General features: G+C 42.6%; 1 protein-coding gene across 1 annotated transcript; it reads right to left on the bottom strand.

Moving 5' to 3' along the window:
- Nucleotides 1–717: 717 nt before the first annotated feature.
- Nucleotides 718–24,085, bottom strand: crtac1b (cartilage acidic protein 1b). The gene is made up of 14 exons (XM_069658941.1): nucleotides 23,904–24,085; nucleotides 21,502–21,698; nucleotides 19,742–19,878; nucleotides 16,016–16,172; nucleotides 12,427–12,561; nucleotides 12,200–12,342; nucleotides 6,652–6,788; nucleotides 4,216–4,298; nucleotides 3,877–3,977; nucleotides 3,600–3,768; nucleotides 2,536–2,681; nucleotides 2,336–2,378; nucleotides 2,100–2,243; nucleotides 718–845 (listed from the first exon to the last, which is right to left on the bottom strand). Exons 1-14 carry the CDS (start codon nucleotides 24,083–24,085, stop codon nucleotides 718–720), a joined length of 1,902 nt encoding a protein of 633 aa, XP_069515042.1.
- Nucleotides 24,086–24,494: the final 409 nt, after the last annotated feature.

Below are 24,494 nucleotides of genomic sequence, written 5' to 3'. Positions count from 1 at the left end.
CACACAAACACGTGTGTTTATTTTCTTCACTGTGCTGTTGTGCTATTCATAGTTAACACAATATTTCCTCCCATCAGAGACAGATGGTCTGGCATATGTTCCCGTACCCAACTGCCTTTTTGGACGCAGCGCTACTCTCTCTCTCACACACACACACACACACACACACACACACACACACACACACACACACACAGAACCTAAAGCTTGGAGACCTGGTGTTTCTCAGCATCCCAGTAAGCCCATAATAAGAATGAGAGTGACATAGTAAGGATTAACATGGTGGCATTGTGGAGATACAGATGGGGCCTCAGCGTGTCTCTAATGACTGTGCTCTGTGCAGCCAGTAGATCTGTCTGCTGTATGTGCAGAGGTTTATGTGCCGCAGCTCCACTTATTGACTTGGCCTCAGTTCAGGTCCCACTAAGATAAGTGCCAGGTAATGACGTGAGGGCTCTGCGGGTGTGAGTTAGTTCAGTTAGTTCTGAACCCCGTAGCTCCCAGCGAGCATGCTCCCTGTGTGCGTCTTTATAGTCCAGAGGGGGCCGGGAGCCAAGAGGTGACAAATAGCAGCGGTGAGGAGAGGAGGAAATAGATAGCAGAGGTCCACAGAGAAGAAAGAGGAGTAGATGTTTTGTTGAAAAGTTTGCTCCAAGAGTTTCTGTACATCCCCGTTTAGCAGTGGAGAGAGTTGTGATGGGAGGAAAGCAGCGGCAGCTACAGTAGTCCAATCTGGGGATGGGTGGAGATGAGAGGCAGCACGGAGACGTAGAGCAGCCAGGAAGAAAGACTCGACCACTTGCGCTCCCCAGCAGACCGCGTCCCTCCAAAGTAAGCCACCTGGGCTGCAGAGAGAGAGGCAAAGAAAGGTTAGTCAGCATGTGTCTTAAAGCTACTGTGAGGCCAAATCCACAAAACATTCAGCATCTTAAAGTATTAGGAAACAGTTTCTATCCATATTCAATATATATATTTCTTGATTTAGGGTTTGAAATTGGCGTAACTCAGATATATGACTTAATCAGAATCCAATCATTGAAAGTGTCATACAGCAGCTGTTAAACCCAGTGGCAGCATCATCTGTGGACCGAGTTCTGTCTGTTTTGGAAGTTAAATGCGGGCCCTGGGTTATCTAATTTTATCTGTGAATGTTAAAGTTATAATCTCGAAGACCTCAGTTTTGTTCTCTTTGGCGCCACCTATGGCGATAAACGGTAATTGCGGGAGCACACTTCCCAGATATCCAGACAGTGTTGCATGTGTGACGTCCACGGTTGGCTCCGGTTGTAACTCTAGATTTTCCTCGCTGACGGTCGCTTTCCTTTTTAGTTTAGTTAGTTTTTAGTCCTTTTTAGTTTGCCTTCATCTGAGCGTCGAATTTATTTCTATTTCTTTGGATTTTCACTTATTTTTGAAGTTGTATCTGTAGTCATCGATCTTTTCTTTGTTTGTTCAGCCATAGTAGATTACTGTTTACCTGCAACACTTAAAGAGACCATAAAAACCGTCCGTTTAGCTCCGCCTACCCTCTATGGCAGACCAACCACTGCTGGCACACAGACACCCAGTCTGTAATACTGCAAATGCAAAGGCTATGCCAAGTATAGCATAGATTCTGACTCAGACGGCTCCAACAAAAAAGCTGTATTACAATGAATGCCAAATGCCCCGTTATCATGCAGATGAGCGAGGCAGCTGTCAATCAAAATGTGATTGGCCACTTCTACTACTATAATCTCGAGAAAAGGTCTAAAAGCCAAGTGAGCTGGTTTTTGAACAAGGTTTTGTAACTGCTATGACTCACTCCGACTGGATGCTTGATGAGACTCTAAACTTTGATATCATTTATGCATTTTTACTATTTAAAGCTGCTTTAATGTCTGAAAGAGAGCTCACTCACATGGGGGAGGTAGTCATGCAAGACAGCGGGGTGCAGAGAAGGGACACGGCCACAGGAATGTTAGCACCTCTAAGCCTTTACTCAAAAACCAGAGTAATTAAGGCAGCTTAAGGCATCTCGTTCTCTGGCAGTGCTTCCTTTGTTCTCCTGATCACAGTAATCCAGCTAAGTCCACCCCGACTCTGCCAGGACCACTCACCCACGCAGGCCGACCCATCGTCGTTGGGCTCAAAGCCCTGGTTGCATCTCCTCTTGGCGCGGCACTTATAGCTGCCGTAGGTGTTGGTGCAGACGGGGCGGTCAGAGGGGCACACTAAGGGAAACTGGGTACACTCATCTTCATCTGAGGGGGGAGGAGGGGGAGGCGGGGGTGGGAGAGACACATGTCTTATTTTCGACACAAGCAGAGAGGACAAATAAATCGTTGCAACCTACCTGTGCAGCGGCCATTCTCGTTCAGAGCGAACCCATGACCACACTGTAAGACACAGTTAACCTCATTAGAAACAGGAAGGTGTTTGAGTGACAGGTGACATGTGAAGGTGAGTGGAGAAACATAACTGATGCAGATGCTTCCAATCCTCTCATAGTGGCAAAGTTAATGAGAATTCAGCGTTCCTTTGAAGCTGCCGTACCTCGATCTCCACAGTAGGAGTGACTTCCTCCTCGTCGCGTGGATAGTGGATCTCCAGCACTGTGTTGATGTCTGAAGGCTCCAGCGGTCGGGCTGATGAACGACCATCGGGCCAGTACACCTCCACGTTAGTGGCCACATCCTTACCTGCTCAGACACACAGCGTACACACAGGGGTCTCAAACAGTCCTGTACATACTGTCACAGGTTGTCTAATGAACCTTCCTCTCTTTTTTCCGCTGACACTATCGCAGTGAAAGACGGAGCACTCTCCTCTTCTCTCTCCATTAACTACTTTAATCAGGCGCAGAGGAAGCCCGTCTCCAGAGGGCCTCTGCAGCCCTTAATTAAAGTGGCATTTCAAACGTAAACACATCTTGAGTTACCTTGCCAGGCAGTGATCTGCTCAGCAGGTGTGCTGCCTGAGAGCCAAATAATAATTCACCTGTTCTGAATGACACCCTCTAATTTAGCTCTGGGGAGTGTATCTCACATGTCGACCACAAGTGACACCTCCACTAAAGAGTGGCGGCCTGTTCTAAAGCCTCGACTGCGTTTGCTTTTAGAGTGTGTTATGAGTAATTGGGCATTAAAATTGAGCCCCTCCAGAACAGACCAGGCTCAGTGAGCAGGGCCAGGGAGCAGCTACCAGTCCTGGATGACCACCAGCTGAGAGTCGCAGAGGGGCAGAAGGAGACAGGGAGGTGGCTCCAGGCTGCAGCATCTGTCTCCAGTTTGTGCACTCAATTACATACAGGAAACAACTCCCATGTCTATCGGTCCCTTACACAGCTGTAGAAAAAAGTCATGCTGAAATGGTTTAGCAGTTAATCTATTGATCGATTGACAGGGGCTAAATCAACAAAAAATGTACGCTGAGGACTCTGCCTCTGGAACAGGCTAACAATTGAGCTAGACCAACACCTTGTTTTTCCTTACTAATTTAAACAGTTTAATTTAAGCTTGAACAATTAACTAATTAACCTGAAATACACTTCCTAATAATAGAATCCTTAGTTGCACGTCTATCAGAGAGCCGCTAACAGTTTGACTGTTGAAACTCACCTAGGCCAAAGTGTGCGACAGGCTCCATCTCACACAGGTACCCTGAGCCTCCATCGATGATCCGTGTGTGTGGGCCGCTCTTTTTGGTGTACACCACCACCTTAGCTCCTCTGGCGAATGCCCCAAACTTTGTCCTGGGGATCACTCGCAGCCAGGTGTTAGTGGTGCCCTGAGCCACACACACACACACACACACACAGGTGATGAGAGAAGGTTTAGTAGTAAAACACACGTCCTAATGATTTCGATGCTTTTAAGACGTCTCACAAACACTCACCAGATTGACTTTGTAGACCGAGAGCGGCTGAGCCGCACTTTCACCATGTGACACCAGCAGCTCCAGGCGCCCGTCACCGTCAAAGTCTGTGGCTACAGCTCCTGCAGATGCATCACAGTAATGATGCAACTAAACACTACAGGAAGCAGCCTACATACCATTAATCACCCTCATGCAGGCAAACATGGACAGTCATATAACTAATTATGTGGAACAACAGCGCTCATGAGGGATTTCAGATCGTTAGTGGAGCTCTGGTGCCACCTGATGGTAAGCTGCTGGAATAGCAGACGGTTGTCTTGTTGCTGAGTGAGACAGCTGTCTGTCTGCCACACTCACCTGTGCCTCGTCCTTCAGGCTCTGAAGCCTCTCCTACATTCAGCTCTTCTATCTGGGGGTCTCCATGCTCTCTTCTGCTCACCCTGCAAATCAACATCACGGCAGTTACCCCTCTAATAACTGTGAAACACAAATACAATAACCACTATAAATACTGTATATAAGCAGGGTTGTAAAGTATTAGATTTAAGTCAGTTTTTAGGTACTTGAGTTTTTTAACGTCCACTGCTGTTTACACGACGACATTTGAAAGAGAAATACTCAACTAGGCTAAAAACAAAAGGTGACAGAGCTCTTGCTGTCAGACTTGCGGAGTCGGTCCCTTGTAACATATACCTCTACAAAAAAGCCTTTACTCTGTGATGTAATAATTTTTTATTATATTTTATCTTTTTTATCATTAATTGTATTTGTATGTCTGCTTTTATTGTCTGTTGTGAAGCACGTTGTTACCTGCATTGAAAAGTGCTTTACAAATAATATTAATATTATTATTATTAACTTTTTACTTCACTACATATAACTGGTTATAGTTACTGGTTACTCTACAGGTTAAGACTGTATGTACAGTACAAATGATCCTCTTGTGAAATTAGTTTATTGTTATATATTAAACTACAACACAACACTACATGCAGTATAGGTAAAATAAGGTGTCTTTGACCAGCAACAATATAAATATATTTTATATTGATGCATGAATTCTAATTATGTAATATATAATTGAATGCCTAGTAGGAGCCAGACAACTTTAATTGTGATCTGTACTTCAAAAATATGTTGATGTTTATACTTTTATGCTTTTATTTTGAAATTTTAAACAGAGATTTTACATACAACAGATTATTTATGCAGTTTGGTATTTGCTACTTTTACTTGAGTCAAGAATCTCAATACTCTTTCTACTATCATACATGCGTAAGACTCAAATGTTACCTTCAGTGGAATTGAGTGCAAACATTACACAGTATCAACCAATGACTGTATATATAGATATAGACTCTATATATACAGTCTTTGGTATAAACACAAAACTATGCACCTATATTTATTTTTCCACTTTAAATATTGCTGCACCATCTACCTCCTGTGTATAGTCATAGCTGTTCAATTCATCTTTTGCACTCCTTACCGCTGCACTACGTCCTCATTGTCTTATTGTGTATTTTGTCTGTACACAGAGAGCCCTGTAGACCGCAGTCACATTCCTTGTATGTTTGCACATGCTTGGCCAATGATGCTGATTCTGATGTATAATATACAGATATAGTAAATAAGAGTTAGTAAGTGTGTAGTTGTAAATACAACATAAATAACTTGCATAGCCTGAAAACACAAACTGAAACAGAGTAAACCCAAAACCCAACAGAGTACACACGTATGCACCAAATACACACACACGCACACAACAGGGAGGATTAGAGTGATAAATAAATCTTAAACTTTCTCTTATTATTTTATTATTTTCATCAGTGCTTTCATGTCCACGCTCGACAAATGAAAACCCACAAGAGCCAGACTTTTCTCCTCATCATGTAACATGAGTATGAATGGATGCATTCTAAAACTAAATAACCATTGATTTAAGATCATTTATTAACTTTAGTCACAACCTGTTGTTTTTAAATTTGTCCGCTGACGAAGCACTTGTACTGTATCCCTGTTTCCTTCAGTCATAACTTCATTTCACAGTGCATTAAAGTGATGATCCCTGCTGTTCCCTCAGCTCTGCTAAATATTGATTAGTTGCATTGAATTAATTATCTAAGGCACAATAGCTTGAGCGTGTTTCTCCAGTGCCAGAGAGCAGATTTAAATGAGCTGATTCATCTTCATACTAGACAATGGTGGAGCCACGAGCTGTGGAGCAGTGACCCCTGTCAGCCCTTCATCGTGTCCAGGAAGACAAATTCTCCTCCGGTGACCTGGCGCTCAGGACTATCCTGATCCAGGAAATCTCTGGAGCTTACACTGATTATTGATATTCACGGTGAACCGTCCCACCAGCTCGTGGCAACATTCATCACGACTTCTGCATCCTGTTCGCAAAAACACGCCAGATCAGATTTTTTATTCAGACAGGACGGGTTTATTCTGCTATTAAGTCCCAACAATTGATATGTATCATATATTGCATTCTGAGAGCTGAGTTCATTAATATTATCTCGAGAGGAAGCCAAACCGTCAGCCAAAAGAGAGACCTAAAACTGTCTTAATGAGAGATTCATCCATGTGTGGAGGAGGAGGCGGGATGCCAGACTAGATAAGTATCCTTGGATGGGAATTTAAGATTCTTCTCAGCTTCCAGGCCAAGTTTAAGAATATTAAATCAAGACAGAGGAGTAGTTATGAAGCTCATCACCAAAGTGCTATTAAAACATCATACGAGTGTGTGCGTGTGTATGCATGTGTGTGTGTTTATTTCTGCGTGAGTACCTAAACAGCCGGTTGGCGGAGGGGCCCCTGTAGGCGATGTTATTGAAGAAGACCTCCAGCTCGTTGTCATTGTCGAAGTCTGCAGTGATAACGGTGCGAACAGGTGACGGCATGGAAAACTTCTGGGATGCTATGTCCTGAGAGGAGAACAAGCAAACACATGGTACGTCAGAAACATGCACATGCATGAATCACGTGCAGAATGACATGCAGGGGAGGGAAATGTTTGTGAAAAGCCCCTCACAGCCAAATGTGGTCATAGATCATATTTTACCAAATTCACATCTTTAATTCCGTGCTCATCATTTATCTGTGCATGGGGACAGTTACCTCATTATTTAAGTGCTTGGTTTTTCCTTGGCTTAGATTTAAAGTCTGCTTGTTCTTTGCTTGCTGCTTCTTCTTTTGTTCCTTTTTGATTGAATGTTGTTCTAGTTGCAATAATAGCCGGCGCCCCATATACAGAGGCAACAGTCCTCATCGTACTGATCGTAGGTTCGACTCCCGGTCTGCAGATTATTTAAGCCTGTACGGTGGTGCAGTGGTTAACGCTGTCGCCTAAGAGCTAGAAGGTTCCTTGTTCGAACCTCGGATTCGTGCAAAGTGAGCCTTTCTGTGTGAAGTCCCCCGTGCATGCATGGCTTCCCCCCGAGTACTCCGGCTTCCTCTCACAGTCCAAAGACACGCTCGTTAGGTGACTCTTAATTTGCCTTTAGGTGTGAATGTGAGCGTTAAAGGTTGTCTGTCTCTGTGTGTCGACCCTGTGATTGAGTGGCGATCAGTCCAGTGTGTAACCCCGCCTCTCGCCCAATGACAGCTGGGATAGGCTCCAATCCCCCCGCGACCCTGAACAGGATAATGGATGGATAGATGGATGTCTTCTTTGGCTAAATTAAGTGTTATTTAGAAATAATTTAACAGTCATAAACAAAGCTTTACTATTATTTCTGTTACTCTTTTGTCATACACATACAATAAATCTTCTTTATGTTACTTGTATGCTGACGATAGCATATTCTTTAATCCCAAATTGCAATCAGAAAACTAGCTTTCTCTCTATGAAAAAAAGGGTGTTGAAACCCATTTCTTGTCAGATCTGTTGCTCAACTCCACAGAGTTCGAGTGTCGAGCTCTAGGGCTCTTTATTCTTCCAGAAAATCTCCAGGAAAAACTGCAGTTTGATTGCAATATGAACTCTGAAGAAGAAAGAGCACAGAGACTCCTCTTCTTATAGATGATGTTGTCAAAGTAACAGCAGAAAAAGAGGGTTTCCACTGGAGCCGGTTATTAGAGCCCGCTCCCTGTATTCAATCCAACATGTGGACAGGTGGTGCGAGCTGAGCCAATGACTAGAGAGACTCTTCCATAACCTGAAGGTCACAAGTTCAATCTCCAAAACAGACATCAATAATCAGCATCCAGGCCTTGAGTTAGACACTGATCTGTCATCGGCCCGATCACTCACTGTAAGTCACCCTGGCCAACAGTTTCATCTAAAGCCTGAAGATAAGAACAAAAGGCCCCTTTTACATCCTCTGGCATCAGAAAAGTAGACAGCAGCTCTCCTGGCCAAAGAAAAGTCTCCGCAGAGGAGTTTTTGCACAAGAAAGTAACGGATCTCTCCCCGCTTCAGTGACACGGTGATAAGTCGGGGAAGAGTTATAGAGCAGCCCTTCACTCCCTCCAGTATTTACTCCCTGTTTTAATTATAAGGCTCATAAAGCTGTGGGAGGGGGAGGGAGGGGGGCGCACAGTGACCTTCTGCTGCTCAGGTGAAGGAGAGGGGATGGCCAACTGAGGCCACCAGGGAGGGAGGGACAGATCTAAATTTACTGTATTACAAGGCAGATGAATAGATGTGCCATAAGGAAAATGAAAGGGACTCTTACAAGAAGAATATTAATTCACAGGGAAAGAGTGGAGAAAAGGAGATTAAGTTTCGTAAAATGGAACAAAATAAATCCCAACTTTTGTAGATTTATTATGACGAGAAGTTATTATGTAAAAGGAATAAATATCTCGCCAACAAATATGGATTATCAAGGACAAAAGGGGGAAAGTTCAACCAATTTGTATTAAAAAAGGAAGACAATACACGACTTTTGAAGATTTCTTATTAAAGATTTATTTTGAATGCTTATTAAAGGTATAATCTCAAATTTTTCATGTAAATAAATGTCTGTTAAGTGTCTATCTATAACCGAATAACACAATGGTGATTGAGCCTATGGCCCACTGATGAAAGCCTTTGCATTTGCAGTGTATAGTATTTTTATGGACTGGCTGTCTGTGGCGACATTAGTGAAAAAAATCACAAGCAGCACCCAGTTAGTGACGCGTTTTCCATCAGCCAGCAGTGGTTGGTCTGTCTGAGAGGGTAGGCGGAGCTAAGCAGCTGCTCCGGTCTCTGCAAGTGTTGCCAGTAAACAGTAATCTACTATGGCTGAACAAACAAAGAAAAGATGGATGACTACAGATACAACTTCAAAAATAAGTGAAAATCCAAAGAAAAAGAAACAAACTCGACGCTCAGATGAAGCAAACAGTCTAAAAAGGAAAGCGACCGTCAGCGAGGAAAATCAATAGTTACAACCGTGACAAATTGGGAAGTGTGCTCCCATAACCACGTTCAAGAGCACGAAACTGAAACTTTTGTGATTGTATCTTTAAATATCTCACCAAAACAAATTTGGATCTACGGGGAAAGAGGGGAGAAAGTCTTCGGAAGTATCTCAAAATATAAGGTAACAATTAACAACTTTTGTTGATGTCACACAACATGGAATTATTTTCAATACTACATAAATACAACCAAAATATCCATCCATTATCTATACCACTTATCCTGTTCAAGGTTGCGGGGGGGCTGGAGCCTATCCCAGCTGTCATTGGGCAAGAGGCGGGGTTACACCCTGGACTGATCGCCAGTCAATCACAGGGCTGCGGGCAATTTTAGAGTCACCAATGAACCTAACAAGCATGTGTTTGGACTGTGGGAGGAAGCCGGAGTACCTGGAGAGAACACACGCATGTACAGGGAGAACATGCAAACACAGAAAGACCCACTACGTGTGAACCGGGATTCAAACTTGGAACCTCCTAGCAGCGCTAATCACTGCCCCACCGTGAACACAATAAGCAGTATAGATAATGGATAGATGGATGGAAGAATGGTTCAAATTTTAAGACTAGAATTATAATGTAATCGTTCCACTAAACTCCGCCTCCTTTTTTTCCATTCATGTTTAAATGATTTCACCTTCTTCTGTGCACAAAACTTGTAGTTGGGACCTTTTCCAACTTTTTAAATATGTAATGTATTAGGTAAATGTGTGTGTGTGTGTGTGTGTGTGTGTGTGATTGTTAAACCTATTGCAGAGGAAACCTCAGCAATAGATTTTAATTAAAGCACAAACAGGCCTAATCGGCACTTTCCACCACCCAGGCAAGCTGCTGTTTCAGCCCAATTTAATTAGCGGTTTACTGGAGTGATACAACGGCTTCATTATGCATGCCAAAGGTCAACACGGCAAGTAGGAGTGTCAGCTCGCGTGAGGGAAAGGGGTCTTAAATGTGTTGTTGTGGGCTTGTGATTTAACCATCTTGGTTTAAAAAAACATCAGCTATTTAATTCAATTTGTCTCCTGTGTGTTTGTGTGTGTGTTGGAGTGCTGTATGTGTGTGTGCGTCACGCTGATGGAACTGTCTCTGGTCTAAGCATCACACATTAACCCCTTATTTGACCCCTATAAAGATGTCTCCCGTGACGTTTATCTCTTTGGTAAAAAAATGCAGCCGCAGGTGCTGACAGATAGATCACCGAGCACGAAACATCCGCAGATTTACACGCAGCTCGGCTCGGCTCTGCCGCTCTTAACTGTACTACACGAACACACGCTCTCTGCAGGCTGCCTCACAGGAGTTGTGTACAGACGTCAATTCGGTAAATCACTGCCTGTCCGTCTTTAAACCCCGCTCAATCCTAACGCAGGCCGGCACTGAGTGGAGCTAATTCACTAGCCAGCCGTTAGCATTGATAACTGTGTGATTCACAGAGTTAATGAGTGGGATCTGCTGTCTCTGTGCTGCTTGTTCATTAGGCATTGATTGGACAGAGAGAAGGAGAAAGAGAAACAAGCTGGCTATAGAAGTGTGCTTCATCTTCTGCTGTGCCTGATATTCCAATGGGCTAATTAAAGACTGTAGATAATCGATATTGCTCTGGATCATCATCAGACCAACTGTGAACTGTTTTCAATGGAAATACTTTCTATCAAAGCATTAGACTCAACCAGAGACTGTATAAAAAGATGGAGGACATGACAGCTGCCTAAAAGTGAAGCCGAACACGGATACAACTTGAAGTTTGTGAAAATAATGTTCACAAATCTCTCAGTGTGCTTGTCAGATTGTCTAATGGCGTCTGAGACCTTCATGGTGGAGAAATCTCAGGGGGCTGCGTGTGACCACCTCTGATAACTTTGTGATAAAGCTAACAATCCTACAGTCTCGCTCACCCTACAGCAACAGGCCAGGTATGCCGACGTGTGAAAGTTGAGTTTGAAGTTGCCTCTGAAGCTCACTTTATACCACTACTTCCTTTACTTTTTGTTGTGCACAACTAAAAGTGTGCACCCATAGCCCCATTTATTATGTCTCACTTCTCTCTATAGCCCCTTTTACACAGCCTGTTCAAAGTGGGACCATTTAGAGACGTAAATACGCCCAGTGGTTCTGTGTAAAAGGCACATTATAGGACTTGTGGGAGGTTTCCCAGTATTGGGGAGACAGCACAACAAAACAGGGCTGTATGTGCGTTTCTTTAAGTTACTCGTCTTTTGATGCCGTCAGGCTGGCATGCGGTGTGAAATCACAAGCCCCTTCCACACATGCACTGGCCAATGGGTATGAATGTGATATCTGATTGACAGTTGGGCACTTTACGTAGCAGCCTCTGCCATCAGTGTATGAATGTGTGTGTGACATGTAGTGTAAAAGCAGCTTTGAGTGGTCGCAAAGACTAGAAAAGCACTATATAAGTACAGTCCATTTACCATCCATTCACTGCACTCCTGAAAATTTCCCCCCGACTTTATGCAGACTTCTTCCTGCCAGCCGTCTAGTTCAATTTTGCAGGAAGTCGAGGTGAGCCGATGTGTGAGCGCAGCAGGTACCAGTCAGGAACATTTACCGCAAGCTAGCAAGAGCAAAGATGTCTGATGTCCGCAGCGTACTTTTAAAGACCCCCTCCAGTGAGAATCAAGTCAATCGAGCCAGCTGTAACCATCATCGCAATTTACTACTAACGTTCGTGTTACTACTAATAATTACAACATTCAAAGCTAGCTACGTTTCAACAAGTTGCCACTAAACGATGGCAGAGACGTGTTTTGTTTTTGCGACGGAGGGAGCGGTTGGTAGATTGCAGATGTAGATTTTACACCTAAAACAGGGGTACGCACTTTAAACACATCAAATAACTGCGTTCATTTGAAGCACACTGACATCTCAAATTGTTACTGACTTTGAGTAACTATATTTGACTCACCTTGAACTTCTGTTTGCGGTTGTTCAGCTGCATGTACAGGCGATGGGGTCCATTCCAGTTTCCGTAGACGATGTCTGTCTTGCCGTCACGGTTGAAGTCTGCCAGAGCAACTCCTCTGCCATGCTGCATGGGGTCCTCCAAACCTACAGGTATAAGGCAGAACACTTATAGAATAAAGCCTCGTGTTTTGATTTTTCACCATGTTGATGATAAACTGTTCCTCTCACCAGCCTGCGGCGCCACGTCAGTAAAAGTCCCATCTCCGTTGTTCTTGAACAGGAAGTTGGGTCCGTACTCGTTGTCGCAAAAGACGTCAGACAGGGTTTGACTGACGATGGGCCCCACAACGACTCCCCGCCCTCCTGCACAGAGAGACAGAGAGAGACGATATTAAGAGGTAAGAGAGAATTACACAGTTAAAACGAGGGTGAACAAAAATATGAAGCAAGAAATGTGAAAAAACCGAGAGAACCGAGGGAGAGAGATCAGCTCCATAACAAAAATGAACCATGAGAGATTATTACTGTCTTTCCGGGCCATTTCCTCTAAGCAGGGCAGGTCTTTCTGCTGACACAGACACTGACTCTGAGGTGCTACACACACACACACACACACACACACAAACACACCGAGGTACAAGCGCAAACAAATAAAAACACACATGCAGAGAATCTTTTGCGTTAAACAAAAACCAACAGTAATTTTCTCTTCATGAAAAGATCTCTGCCACTGTTCAATCCACTCTCGACATCGCCGCAGGATTTTCCAATGACATTCTATAAAGTGAAGTGTCTCGGTGAAGTGTCTCATCTGAGACCAGCGGAGTCTAATTACGGAGTGGAGAGGGCTCTGATTGCCCTTCGAGTATGCAGAGTCAGTGCTGTGAGTCAGGTCTCGCTCCTGATTTACTGGCCCGCTCCATCAGCCCAGACAAATATCACTCGCCCCCTATGGCCATAAACCGCTAATGTCTCCCCAGAGATATGTAACCATTAGATATACAACTTCACCCACTGTCCCTCTGCTCTGATTAACGGCAGTTTGATGACAAAGCCGCCTACCGTACATCATTCTGGCATTGTGAATCGGGGCCGGCTCACTCTAAACCCCCCCCTTCACGACTTAGATGACATCCTGCATGCAAAAAAAAATCCACAGATGATGAAGATTGATTTTGCTACACTCAATTACAAAGTCCTCTCCCATTTCCAAAACTTAGTCGGACACCAGCGTCAAGGACATTTCAGTGGTTACAATAAAGTATCATAGAGGCAGCTTTTTTTTTTTTTAAATCATGATGGTCTCTGTTATCGAAGAAACTGATCACGGCGGAATCGTTCATTTTGGCATTTATTGTCCCCCTCTCGCCACAGCAGGGATCCGTCACAGGGTTAAGAGAGGTGTTGATGCAAGCTAGGGAAAGTGAGCTGATGAGTTTCAATGATATTTTGGGGAAAACAGATATTTTCAAGGTCATCCTTACAGCTTCAAGAGCATTTAAACGCAACTTTTGTCAATGGCTCAGCTCAATTCTGTACAGTTCTACAGGAGGAAGAGCGTTTACATTTGGTACCTTACACTGCCAAATTTCAGTTTTATCCTCTTGGGCGCCATCTAAAGGCGATATACAGTAACTGTGGGAGGACACTTACCAATTTAACCAGATGTTTACGGCTGGTTTGCCTTCATCTGAGCGTCGAATTTGTTTGGATTTTCACTTATTTTTAAAATTGTATCTTTACTCCTCCATCTTTTCTTTGTTTGTTCAGCCATAGTAGATTACTGTTTACTCGCAACACTTGCAGAGAGCGGAAAAGCAGCCGCTTAGCTCCGCCTACCCTCTCTGGCAGACCAACCACTGCTGAGTGATGGAAAACGCATCACTAACTGGGCACCGCTTGTGATCGCGAATGTCGCCTCAGACACCCAGTCAGTAATACTGCAAATGCAAAGGCTTTCATCAGTGGGCCATATGCTCAATCACCATTGTGTTACCTCATTCGATAGGCAGTGACTTAACAGACATTTACTTACAAGAAAATCTTCGAGATTATACCTTTAATTAAAAGGTAAAAAAACAAAGATAAACTGTAACACACTTTTTGCTGGACTGACAAAGCAGTCATTAAACAAACTCCAGCTTAGATAGCTAGATTGTGACTTCACAGACATTTATTTACATGAAAAAGTTCGAGATTGTTACTTTACGGAGAAGATGAGATAATGAGGATTTGGCTTTTTGAGAGATTTGTCAACGAAAAATGTCTCACAAGGAAGAAAATGACTTTTTCTCTTCAACCTCAAAAAGAGAAGGGTGTGAACACTAATCTATAATAATATTCAGCTCTGCAAAAAAATAAGACACCACTCCAAATATTCCTCAAAGCAGCATATCTCTCTTCATGTCATGGTCAGCCCAATCCAGATCTGAAACCTCCTGAATGTGATCAAGAGGAAGACGGATGGTCACAAGCCATCGAACAAAGATGAGCTGCTCCAAGAGTGGCCGAACGTCACCCGACAGCACTGTGACTGGTGGAGAGCATGCCAAGATGCATGAAAGCTCTGAATCGGAACTTTTCCTGAGTTAAAACATCATCTGTTGTTTCAAAATGAACTTGTTTTCTCTGCATTATTCGAGGTCTGAAAAACATCTTTTGGTCGTCATTTTCTGCAAATAAAAGACCTAAATGAGGATATTTTACTTGGAAGTAGTGAGAAACAATTAAACAGAAGATAATTTCACACAAACCTATAAATAGCAGAAGCAGAGAAAACATATTTTTGCAGTGGTAATTTTTTCCGGAGCTGTATGTACCTCAAAGAGAATGTGGATTTGGCTTTTGGGAGATTTGTCAACTAGAAATGGCTGACAAGGGAGAAAATGACTTTTACTCTTCCACCTCAAACAGAGGAGGGGGGTGAATACTGGGGGATAAAAAGGGCTGCTATAATGATGTAGACTCTGGTGTGTCGGAACCCCTTCGTATATATATTCTTTTTTACTATCCCTGTGTTTTGTTCTTTGCACTGATTGTGCTGTAGTGCCTCAGCCCTCAGTTGTTTCATAAACAAGTGATAAAGAAATAAATGTTTTAAAAAAATATGTGATAAGGACGACTGATTCCCCTCTACACTGATTTTATTGGCCACTCTGACAGTGTTGCCTTTTTGCTTCCTTGTTTGCCCGCGTATACATCGATCACGAGGGTGGTCAGGAGTGATCTTTTTGACCAATGTGTGAAATAACAACTTCCTGGCACCTTCTGTGATGTAAAGTCACTCTGATGCGACTGTCTTTGTCTGAGTTGGTTGCTCTTTAAATACACTGTACCGCAGTGGTGTCCATGTACTTGTATTCACACCTTCAGACGTCTTGGGGAACCTCACCAGGCTGTGATGGATGCCATCTCTGGGCCGTTGAGCGGCTCTGATGTATGTGCGTGCCGTCCTTCCCCTTCGCCTCCCTGTGACTTTGACTGGAGTAAACAGCTGACGGGGCCAAAAGAGCCCACATACACTTCTCCCTCTCTTTCTTCTCTCACACTTACACTCATCATGCTCGCTTTCTTTTTCTCGCTCTTTCTTTTCTCCCCTGGCACACCTCCAACTCTCTCTGACTCACCTCACATCGAGCACCTTCTCTGAACTAAAGTCCAATATTTCAGACTCTATGGGTACAACAAGCACATGCTCCTCTGCAGATGTCTGTATAAATCAGACTGAAGGTCTAGCAGTGCTTGATGTTCTTAAAGCAGAGGTCTATGTCACACCACACACACACACACACACAGTCATACATTTCTCAACACCTACCAGTGAACTTGTTGACTCCTGCCTGCTCCGCCACATTAGAGAGGGCGATGACGCCCTGCGAGAGGTCGCTCGCTGCTTCATCCATTTCTATGAGGGAATGAGGACCCACGGTTCCACTGGCGTAGTTGGCTATGTAGATAGCATAACGGCCGGTACCCTGGGGAGAAAATAAATATGGTTGACATTTATTGATCAGGTTTACTTTATTTGTTTTTTGTTTACTATTTGTGCAGCTAGATGTGAGTTTATAAATCCTTTAATGAGATATGTGTCTTGATTTTTTTCTTCCAACCAAGTTCAATGAATAACATTTAATTTCTGATGCTTACAGAATTTTAAAACAGTATTTAAACATTTCAACATTACTACTTCTTTCTTTCCTGGTTCTCCTTTTACCGCAGTAATGAGGAGACTGATGCTGCGTTCACATGGATTCAGGCAGACTGCAAACCGGATATAATTTTAGTGGACAAGAGCAGGACGGTAAAATGTAGCGAGGCCGGCAGAGATCGCCGGCAACGTAACGGCAAAGTTAAAATTGTCTTAACTTTTTGCTCTCCTCCGCAATGGAATTTACAACCGGCTGTGGCGTACCTCCCTATCACAACAAGAAAAACATGGGCGATCTGGACAACAAGAATCATTTTTATATCACCATATGCACTTTTGTTTTTTTTGTTGTCTATTTCTCAGACTCAGATAAACAAGGGATAAACTAAGTGCAGTTCTCCTTTCACTATCCATATTGTAAATAAAATAATTCACGTTTTAAGGGAAATCCAACATTATTTTTTTGTTTGCAATAGAATATCAATAATGATAATCAATAATTACATAGAATGATGACACGCAATAAATGTATCGATTATAGTTTATTTAACATCACCATAGCAGCAGCGCATCATGCATGTTTTGTTTAGTGTTTGTTAACTTTTCCCGTGCCGTGCAAAAAGTGTTGTCCGTCCATGTGAATGCGGCATGATTCTGGAAAGACACATTTCCACCAAATCTTAGTTTGTGTGCATTTGGTTCTGCATTGTCACTCACTCTCCTGTTGTTTCAGGTCCTGTCACTTCTCAGGCCTGGCAATCAGCTCATTCCCCTCACATGGTCCATGTCCTCACCTGCGGCTCATTCCCTCATTAGTCCATGAGTATATGCCAGTCCACTTTCACCTGGTCCAGATGCAGAGCCAAATGCACACAAACTAAAATTGGATGGAAATCGTGACACTGCTGCTGATCTAAAAAATTTAAATCCTTCATGTCTTTAAGCTGCACCAACAATCTTACATTTTCCTCTTTTGGAGTACCAGTACATAACTGCCTACAGACTACTAAGGTAACTACCACCAATGTGAAGTGTTTCCAACTTTCCTATCCTGTCTGTAGCTCCTCCTCGGTTACTGAATAGGCATGAATTTATTCTTTAAACCTAACAATAACTTAGCCTATGTTTTGGCACTTTGGGACAGCAGAATTACTACATCTAAACACAAGTTGAAATGACAGACAGTTAATATGACCTAAGTTCTGTTTTTAGTCTCCTCCAACTCATCAGGTAAATATCTGTCTCTGCTAAACGCTCCACCCGTTGTGGCTAACCGTTTTTAGCTGCTATTTGGTGCTGAGCAGGTAGTGTTCAGTGGAGTTCGAGCTGTAAGAGCTTTTTCTCAGGAAAATGAAATCATGAAAGTTAACCAAAAAAGTAAAGTTAGAGGTTGGACAGCGAAACAATGAGCTAAAAGTCTCAATAAAACTTCAAGTGAATGGAAGCTGTAGATTCAGATGTTCGATAGGTTCGTCAGTATGAGCCCTTTCTCATTGTCTCACTGTTTTTAAAGCATGAATTTACACATTTTATTCTCAAAAAAGATTTTAATATACTACAATTTAAAATAAAATAGGTTTTAAACACTAGCTTTATCCTTCCCACATTTCTTAATTATTTTTGGTATCTTTGTTCATATTTTGCAGTTTCACCTCTTCCAATCAAACCTTTCCTCCTCCCTTCATCTCCCCCTTTACCCCGTTTCCTACCCTCCTTCTCAGCCTCTCTCTCCCTACTCCTTCCTCCGCCTCCCTTTGGAGATTAATTTCACACTCCATTATCAGTCAGAGTCCCTGCAGACACAAACTCACAGACGGAACCACACTAATAGACTACACACTCGATTCCAATGAGCTTTCCCACCAGGCCTAACATATTTCAATCAATACAAACACATGAACATATGCAAACGCGCACACATACACGCCACTTCACCATTTACGTTCGCTTTACTTTCACAAGACAAGGAAAGTAAATGAGTCTAGTTGATGTAAATGTCATGAAGCGTCACGTTTATGGCCTGCTGAGGTGAGAGGAGTGGGGCGCACACACACACACACACACACACACAAACTTATAGCTTGAAAAAATAAGAATGAACTACATTGAAAGACCTGAAGGCCACTGGCAGTTACTTAACAAACTTAAAAGTCAATGATTTTTCAATAAGTCTTCGCCCAAGGCTAATTTCTGTCAGCGGAATTGGCATTGTGAATAGTGTGACATGCATGCCTGCAGAGTGCATGTTGGTGCAGGAATAAAAGACTGCAAGCCCTTTAAATTGACTTTACAGCCTGAATAAGCTCCCACCTCCTAATGTAACATTTTTTTTTACCTTTGTGTGCCTTCTATTGAACACATTTCAATTATTCTGGCTTTTGAAATCCACTCCTTTTAGAGCCTCCATCCTGTTTCCAACCGATCCGTCAGCTCAATGTGAGATCCCTCAATGTGTCACCTTCATCAGTTTGTGTGAGACTAATGATGGCACGTCACTTTCAAGGAGAGTGGGAGGGATAAACTCACTCGAATGACTAATTATGCCTCTTTTTTTCTGAATGATAACACTTAATTCATGAGTCGACAATGAGCACAAACACATGAGCTCCCTGCCTGACTGCACAACATGTTTAAACTCGGCCCTTGCGACCTTTTGCTTTTGTTCCAAATTAATTCCATTAAAACTTGTTCAGCAAAAGCAAAATGTATTCTCTCTCTTTCTCTGTCAGTCTGCTGGAACGTGCATGGAAGAGCACACATTGGCTTCCTCTAAAAGCATGATGCCATTAAAAGCAGATATCTTTCCAATCGGTTTGGCTGCCGCACAACCTATCAGTGCTCACTGAGATGGGACAGTGGTTTAAAAAAAAAAACTATTGTAATCCCTACTGTCTTCTTCCCACTATTACTTTCTTTATCCCCTCCTCTGATTGGAAGTAAGAACTGTAAGCGTGTGTGTGCGATAAGAGACAAAGAAATAGTGCGAGCGTGTCCGTCAGAGAGAGAAAAAAAGGGAGTAAAGGAGGTGGAAAGATGGAAGAAAACAATAAGAGAGGGACAGAGAGAGAGAGAGAAATGCTACGGGCAGAAAGCAGTAGTGTGCAGTCATCACTCCTCCCCTCGTACGATGTTCTATAAAACAAACGAGCCCTGGCTTCTGTAATTACACTGGTGCGATGGACAGAAGAGAGAAAATGGCACACCATTCCCCCAAATGAACTGTCATAGCACATGCTGAGAAGGGCGGCGTAGGCAGGGCATGAGTTATCACTGGTAAACAAACAGAAGCACCCATGCATGTACACAGAAGACACTCTAGGGAGTTTGTGTTTGTGTGGATCTGCATATAGTCTCTGTGTGTGTGTGTGTGTGTGTGTATGTGTGTGTGTTTAGTACCTTTCTGTCCACACAGGCCACTGAGCGCCCAGCCATTGGGTTGGCTACATCTCTGTGCTCGTTTATGTCGTCGTTCAGCAGATCTTCAAAGCGTCCATTACGAAACTTAAACAGCTTGTCAGAATATGTTGCCCGACCTTGATGCGGAGAAACGCAGAGTTTAAGAGCGGCAAAGATTTTACAGAGAGTGAGGATGTATACGCTATCTTCACACGGCAGCCATTTCCTCTGTAAACATACTCAGGGTGTGAAGCTCAAATGCTGCTATAATGTGTTACCGCTGGGTTCCAGGCTGTAACGGTATAAATGTAGAGAATCAGACAAATCATTATCAATATATCATCTCCACATTGATCAGCAAGTATAAAGACAATTGCTAGCTAAATCAAGCCTAGGAAATGGTTGAATGCTAACATTTGCTATTGTCTGACTGTAGCTGATCAAATATGTTGTTTTAACTCTAAATATGGGCAGATGTCCCTCTGTATTTGATTGATCAACAACTCAAAAGACAATGGATAGTGAAAATCTGGAAGGACGTATGGACATCTTTTTTGTTAAAACAACATATTTGACAACTTATCAGACAACAGTTAATATTAGCATTTAACCACTTCCTAGCTAACATTACCTTAAGCTAGGAATTCCTGCCTTTTTTATCATATCTTATAACACTACTCTGTAATATTAGCATTCAGTCACTTCCTAGCTAACATATTTGATGACTCATTAGCTATCGTCATACAAGAGATTGACATTTGCTTTCAACCACTTAGCTAACTTTACCTTTAGCTAGGCCTTTTTTATTGCATCGTATAACACTACACAGTGATATCAGCATTCACTCACTTCCTAGCTAATGGTAATGTTAGCCAGGAAGTGGTTGAATGCTAACATTTGGTTCTGTCTGACAGTAGCTAATGGGTTATCAGATAGCTTATGTTGCTTTAACTTAAAATATGAACCCTCCAGATTTGATTGATCAGCATCTGAAAAGGGAATGAAGAGTGAAAACCCAGACGGACATCGGGCCATATTTTTTGTTAAAACATATTTGATAACCTTAGCGACCATTAGACAACAATGTAGCAATTAACCACTTCCTAGCTAAACATTAGATAGGAATTTAAAGCCCTTCTTATCTTGTCTAATAATACTAAAAAACTGTAATATTAGCATTCAGTCACTTCCTAGCTAATGGTAACTAGGAAGTGGCTGAATGCTGTCATTTGCCGTTGTCTGACGTTAGCAAACAGGTTATCAAATATTTTGTTTTATCCTGAAATATGGCCAAACGTCCCTCTCTTTTTTACTGTCATTGATCAATCTGAAAGCAATAAAATTATTTCAACTTGTTGGATCCCTACGCTTATATGACCAACAACCTGGAACACATCAATACTTCATTATAGCAGCATTTGAGCCTCCCATCCTGAGAGGGATATCAGAGGAAAATGGCCGCCATGTGAACATGGTCAATTATGCAACCCGAGTACCCTGGGTGATTGTAAACAACAAGAGGCTGAAAGTGACCTTTATCATTTCATATAAAAATAATAAAGGCGAGGTGTTGCAGTTTTGGCAGTGTGCTCCATAACTCTCAGATTGATTAATCGCAGCACAGAGCTTATCTGTTATCTGATGAACACTCAGATGAGATAAGCTTAATATCTGCATACTGATCCTCCTGCTTTGTCTCTGTACAAGAAAAGAGGTGTGGTAATAAAGAGTGTGTCTGTCTGCAACACAAAGTACTGTACCAGAGAAGGCGTTATTGGTGTTGAGGACATAAATCTCCTCCCGCCCGTCTCCGTCGATGTCACACGCCGTCACTCCGATGGCGTTGCCTTGACGGTCTCTCAGGGCGTAGAAAGGGGAGCTATGGTTGTCAACTGCGATGTTGACAAGCCTTTTTCTCTGCTTGTCGTACTTTAGCACCAGGTTTGGGCCATTGTAGCTGTCAAAAGACACAAATGGCAAGCTGTTACATCTTCTTTACAAAGGACTGTCAGCAGGAGTTTTGAAGGCTATATCATGGAGGGACTTTTTTTGTGCTCCAATACGCAATTAACTGTTAGGCTGAATGTTGTATAACTGGATTTGAGAAGCCCCTGAGAACTTAGTGTCAAATTTTAAAGGGGAGCTCCACTCATTTTACACGTTATATTCTGTTTATCTTGGGGAGTACTACTGCAGATGCAGAAAGTCTGCTGCTTGTCGCTTGATTCTGTATTAGCTGCTACTAGCATATCGACACGCTGAAGCTCATGCTGCATTTAAGAAAACTCAGAACTTAAACATTTTTGACCTCCTATTATAAAAGTGCAATGGAGTGCCAAGTAGCAAATCCATCTACCCAAACTTCATGAAGAGGCAGTTGTCTCGCATCACACTAAATGGCAGCACCCATTAAAGCTTGCGTTGTAAATGGAAAACTATCAATAAAAAGGAAACTTTAAGCATAATTGCCTGCATACTATCATAAGTTAAAACCTTTTTACGCTGGTGAATTGATGTTAAAATATGTCACCAGTGTTATCAGGTAGCTGTTAGCGAAAAAAATGATCTGCAGAAAAGTTGTCCGTGAAAGGTTGACAGGTTACCTTCCAATCTAGTATAACCAGAACATAGTTGACAGGTAAGGTTTATTTATGTCGCTCATTAAAACAGCAGGTTCCTGTGGCAGAGGCCCCATACAGGTGCACAAATTAGAAGTTTGTCACAGCCTGCCATGTTTTTTGTTTGACATATTGCACCTGAAATGCTTTGAAGTCAGAAGATGGAAATTTAAACTTGGAAGTTCTGACCTTTTTAACCTTGACTTGAATGCAGCATCAGAACAAACAGCAGCTGAGATGCATTGCTGGTGATGCAGGCAACAGATGGACAACAAGGAAGAAGAATGCACAGAGTAAAAAATATCTCTGGCTTTACTGCAGTCATTTTAAAAACTTTCTGTGCAGTGCATCAGTGGAGTACCCCTTTAAGTATTCACTATAATGTTTGTCAAGCACAAAAGTATTACTTATTAAGAGTGTAATTCTGTATCAGGACGATGTGCCTCGCTTGAACATATTTAATTGACAGTGGTCAGATTAAGGTTCAAATGTTGCTTAATGATGATTGGTGCCCACAATGACATGACATCGCCTTTTCAGTGAGCCAGAAATCAGTGAAAGGGGCAACAAATCCCTCAATTAAAATAAACAAAACATTTCAAACTTTGGCAACAAATTTTCAGTTCATGGACGAGGACATCATTCACACAAATTGGCTGAGAAAATATGTTTTCCAGCCATTGAAATGCATTTTTCATAATCACTATGGGTTTTTAGAATTGGCAGCTGTAACATGGAAATTACCACAAAGTCTACATCTTCTTTAATCAATCATCCTGTTTTTTTTTCAACAGGAGGGCGAAGCAACAGTGCGGTCAAAATCAAAGTTTGACCAAATATTTAGGTTCCAAAAATCCAGCATATTTTAAATATGAAACTCTGCCCGAGGAGAAGTTTTGGAAAAGTCTGCTGATGAAAATGTGACAGAAACAGAGAGGCCACAAGGAGGACCAAAATCGGACCCAACAACTCTTTAAACACTCGGGTCAGTGAGTCATTTAAACTAACATATTCCCACTCTTGTATGCTTCCTATTTTAAATAAAATTGCGACCTCTGTGGGGTTTTGTGATGCCCTCTTATCCTCAGCTACCAGCTGAACACGATGACTTGACTAAATGACATTTATTAAGCAGGGTCATTTCGGCCCATCTATATTCTGTTAAGCATTGAGAAATTTATGACTGCTTCACTGGATAGAGGCAAGCTTGCCAAACTGTTCCCATCAACGCACTGTATCCAATCACATCCATTTTCATCAGCTGAGTGAGCCGCAGGGCATCCTGACTATCTCTCCTCTTTTAGGCTTCTGTCTTTGTCTTTAACCTTTAGCTCGGAAAATGACGGGGACGTTTTATTTCAGCCTCTGATTTAGAATCGGATATCACTCAACAGTTAATTAATCGCTCTAATTGTCCATAATGAAAAAACATTAGAGCGCTTGTACCGCTGTGGGAAGAGAAAGGGGACATTAGGGATTTAAGATTCATTAAGCTTGAGTTACAAAACACAGTTTTACACATCCTGCCTCCCCCTCTCTCTCACCCCGCTACAAACATCTCCAGGTCTCCGTCCCCGTCCACATCGGTGACGGCCATGCCGTAGTTGAGCTGGGTGGGGTTGTTCTCTAAGTCAGCAGGAAGGACGGTCTTGGTTACAGCTGAGAACATGGGCTCTGATCGCTGAGCCGAGGAGAGGGCAGGCAGGAGCAAAACCAGCCACAACATCCTCACCTGAAGGGAGAGAGACACCGTTTGCAACAGCTAGATTTCAGAGAGGCGAACATCTTTCTTTTTGCAGCTCAAAAAAACCTCTTCCACTTTTTCTTCCTTACAAGAAGAATTAAATCCTGCTGTGCAAAAGTGTAGCAACAATAAGTCTGAACAATGCAGCTGTTTATCTGCCGTCCAACAAATTCACACACCCAACTCCAGCAACGCATTTCTCCTGACAGTCGGCACAAATGAGAATGAAATAAACTGTAAGTCATACACTTCCAAACTGCAACACACGCCCTTGTTGCAAATTCCCCAAATCCATCGCGGGGCAAACATCAACGGATCGTTGGCAGAGCTTTCTGCAATACTCAGACATTAAGATGGAGATCTACCACCGCAATCAGCAGCGTTCTGCAGG

Source organism: Semicossyphus pulcher, unplaced genomic scaffold (genome assembly GCF_022749685.1).
Source record: "Semicossyphus pulcher isolate SPU_LCO1_2020_fin unplaced genomic scaffold, fSemPul1.0.p SCAF_12, whole genome shotgun sequence".
In the NCBI taxonomy this organism is placed as follows: domain Eukaryota; kingdom Metazoa; phylum Chordata; class Actinopteri; order Labriformes; family Labridae; genus Semicossyphus; species Semicossyphus pulcher.
The sequence above is the reverse complement of the archived record's forward strand: the minus strand, read 5'-3'. Positions and strand labels throughout refer to the sequence as shown.

What these genes read in the sequence shown, in the direction of transcription:
- crtac1b (XM_069658941.1), bottom strand. Translation starts at nt 24,085, where the DNA reads ATGTTGTGGCTGGTTTTGCTCCTGCCTGCCCTCTCCTCGGCTCAGCGA. An exon ending in GCCTGAAGGACGAGGCACAG is followed by an intron (nt 3,978 to 4,215) that starts GTGAGTGTGGCA and finishes ATGCATCTGCAG; the next exon opens with GAGCTGTAGCCACAGACTTT. An exon ending in CGATGGGTCGGCCTGCGTGG is followed by an intron (nt 846 to 2,099) that starts GTGAGTGGTCCT and finishes CTCTCTCTGCAG; the next exon opens with CCCAGGTGGCTTACTTTGGA.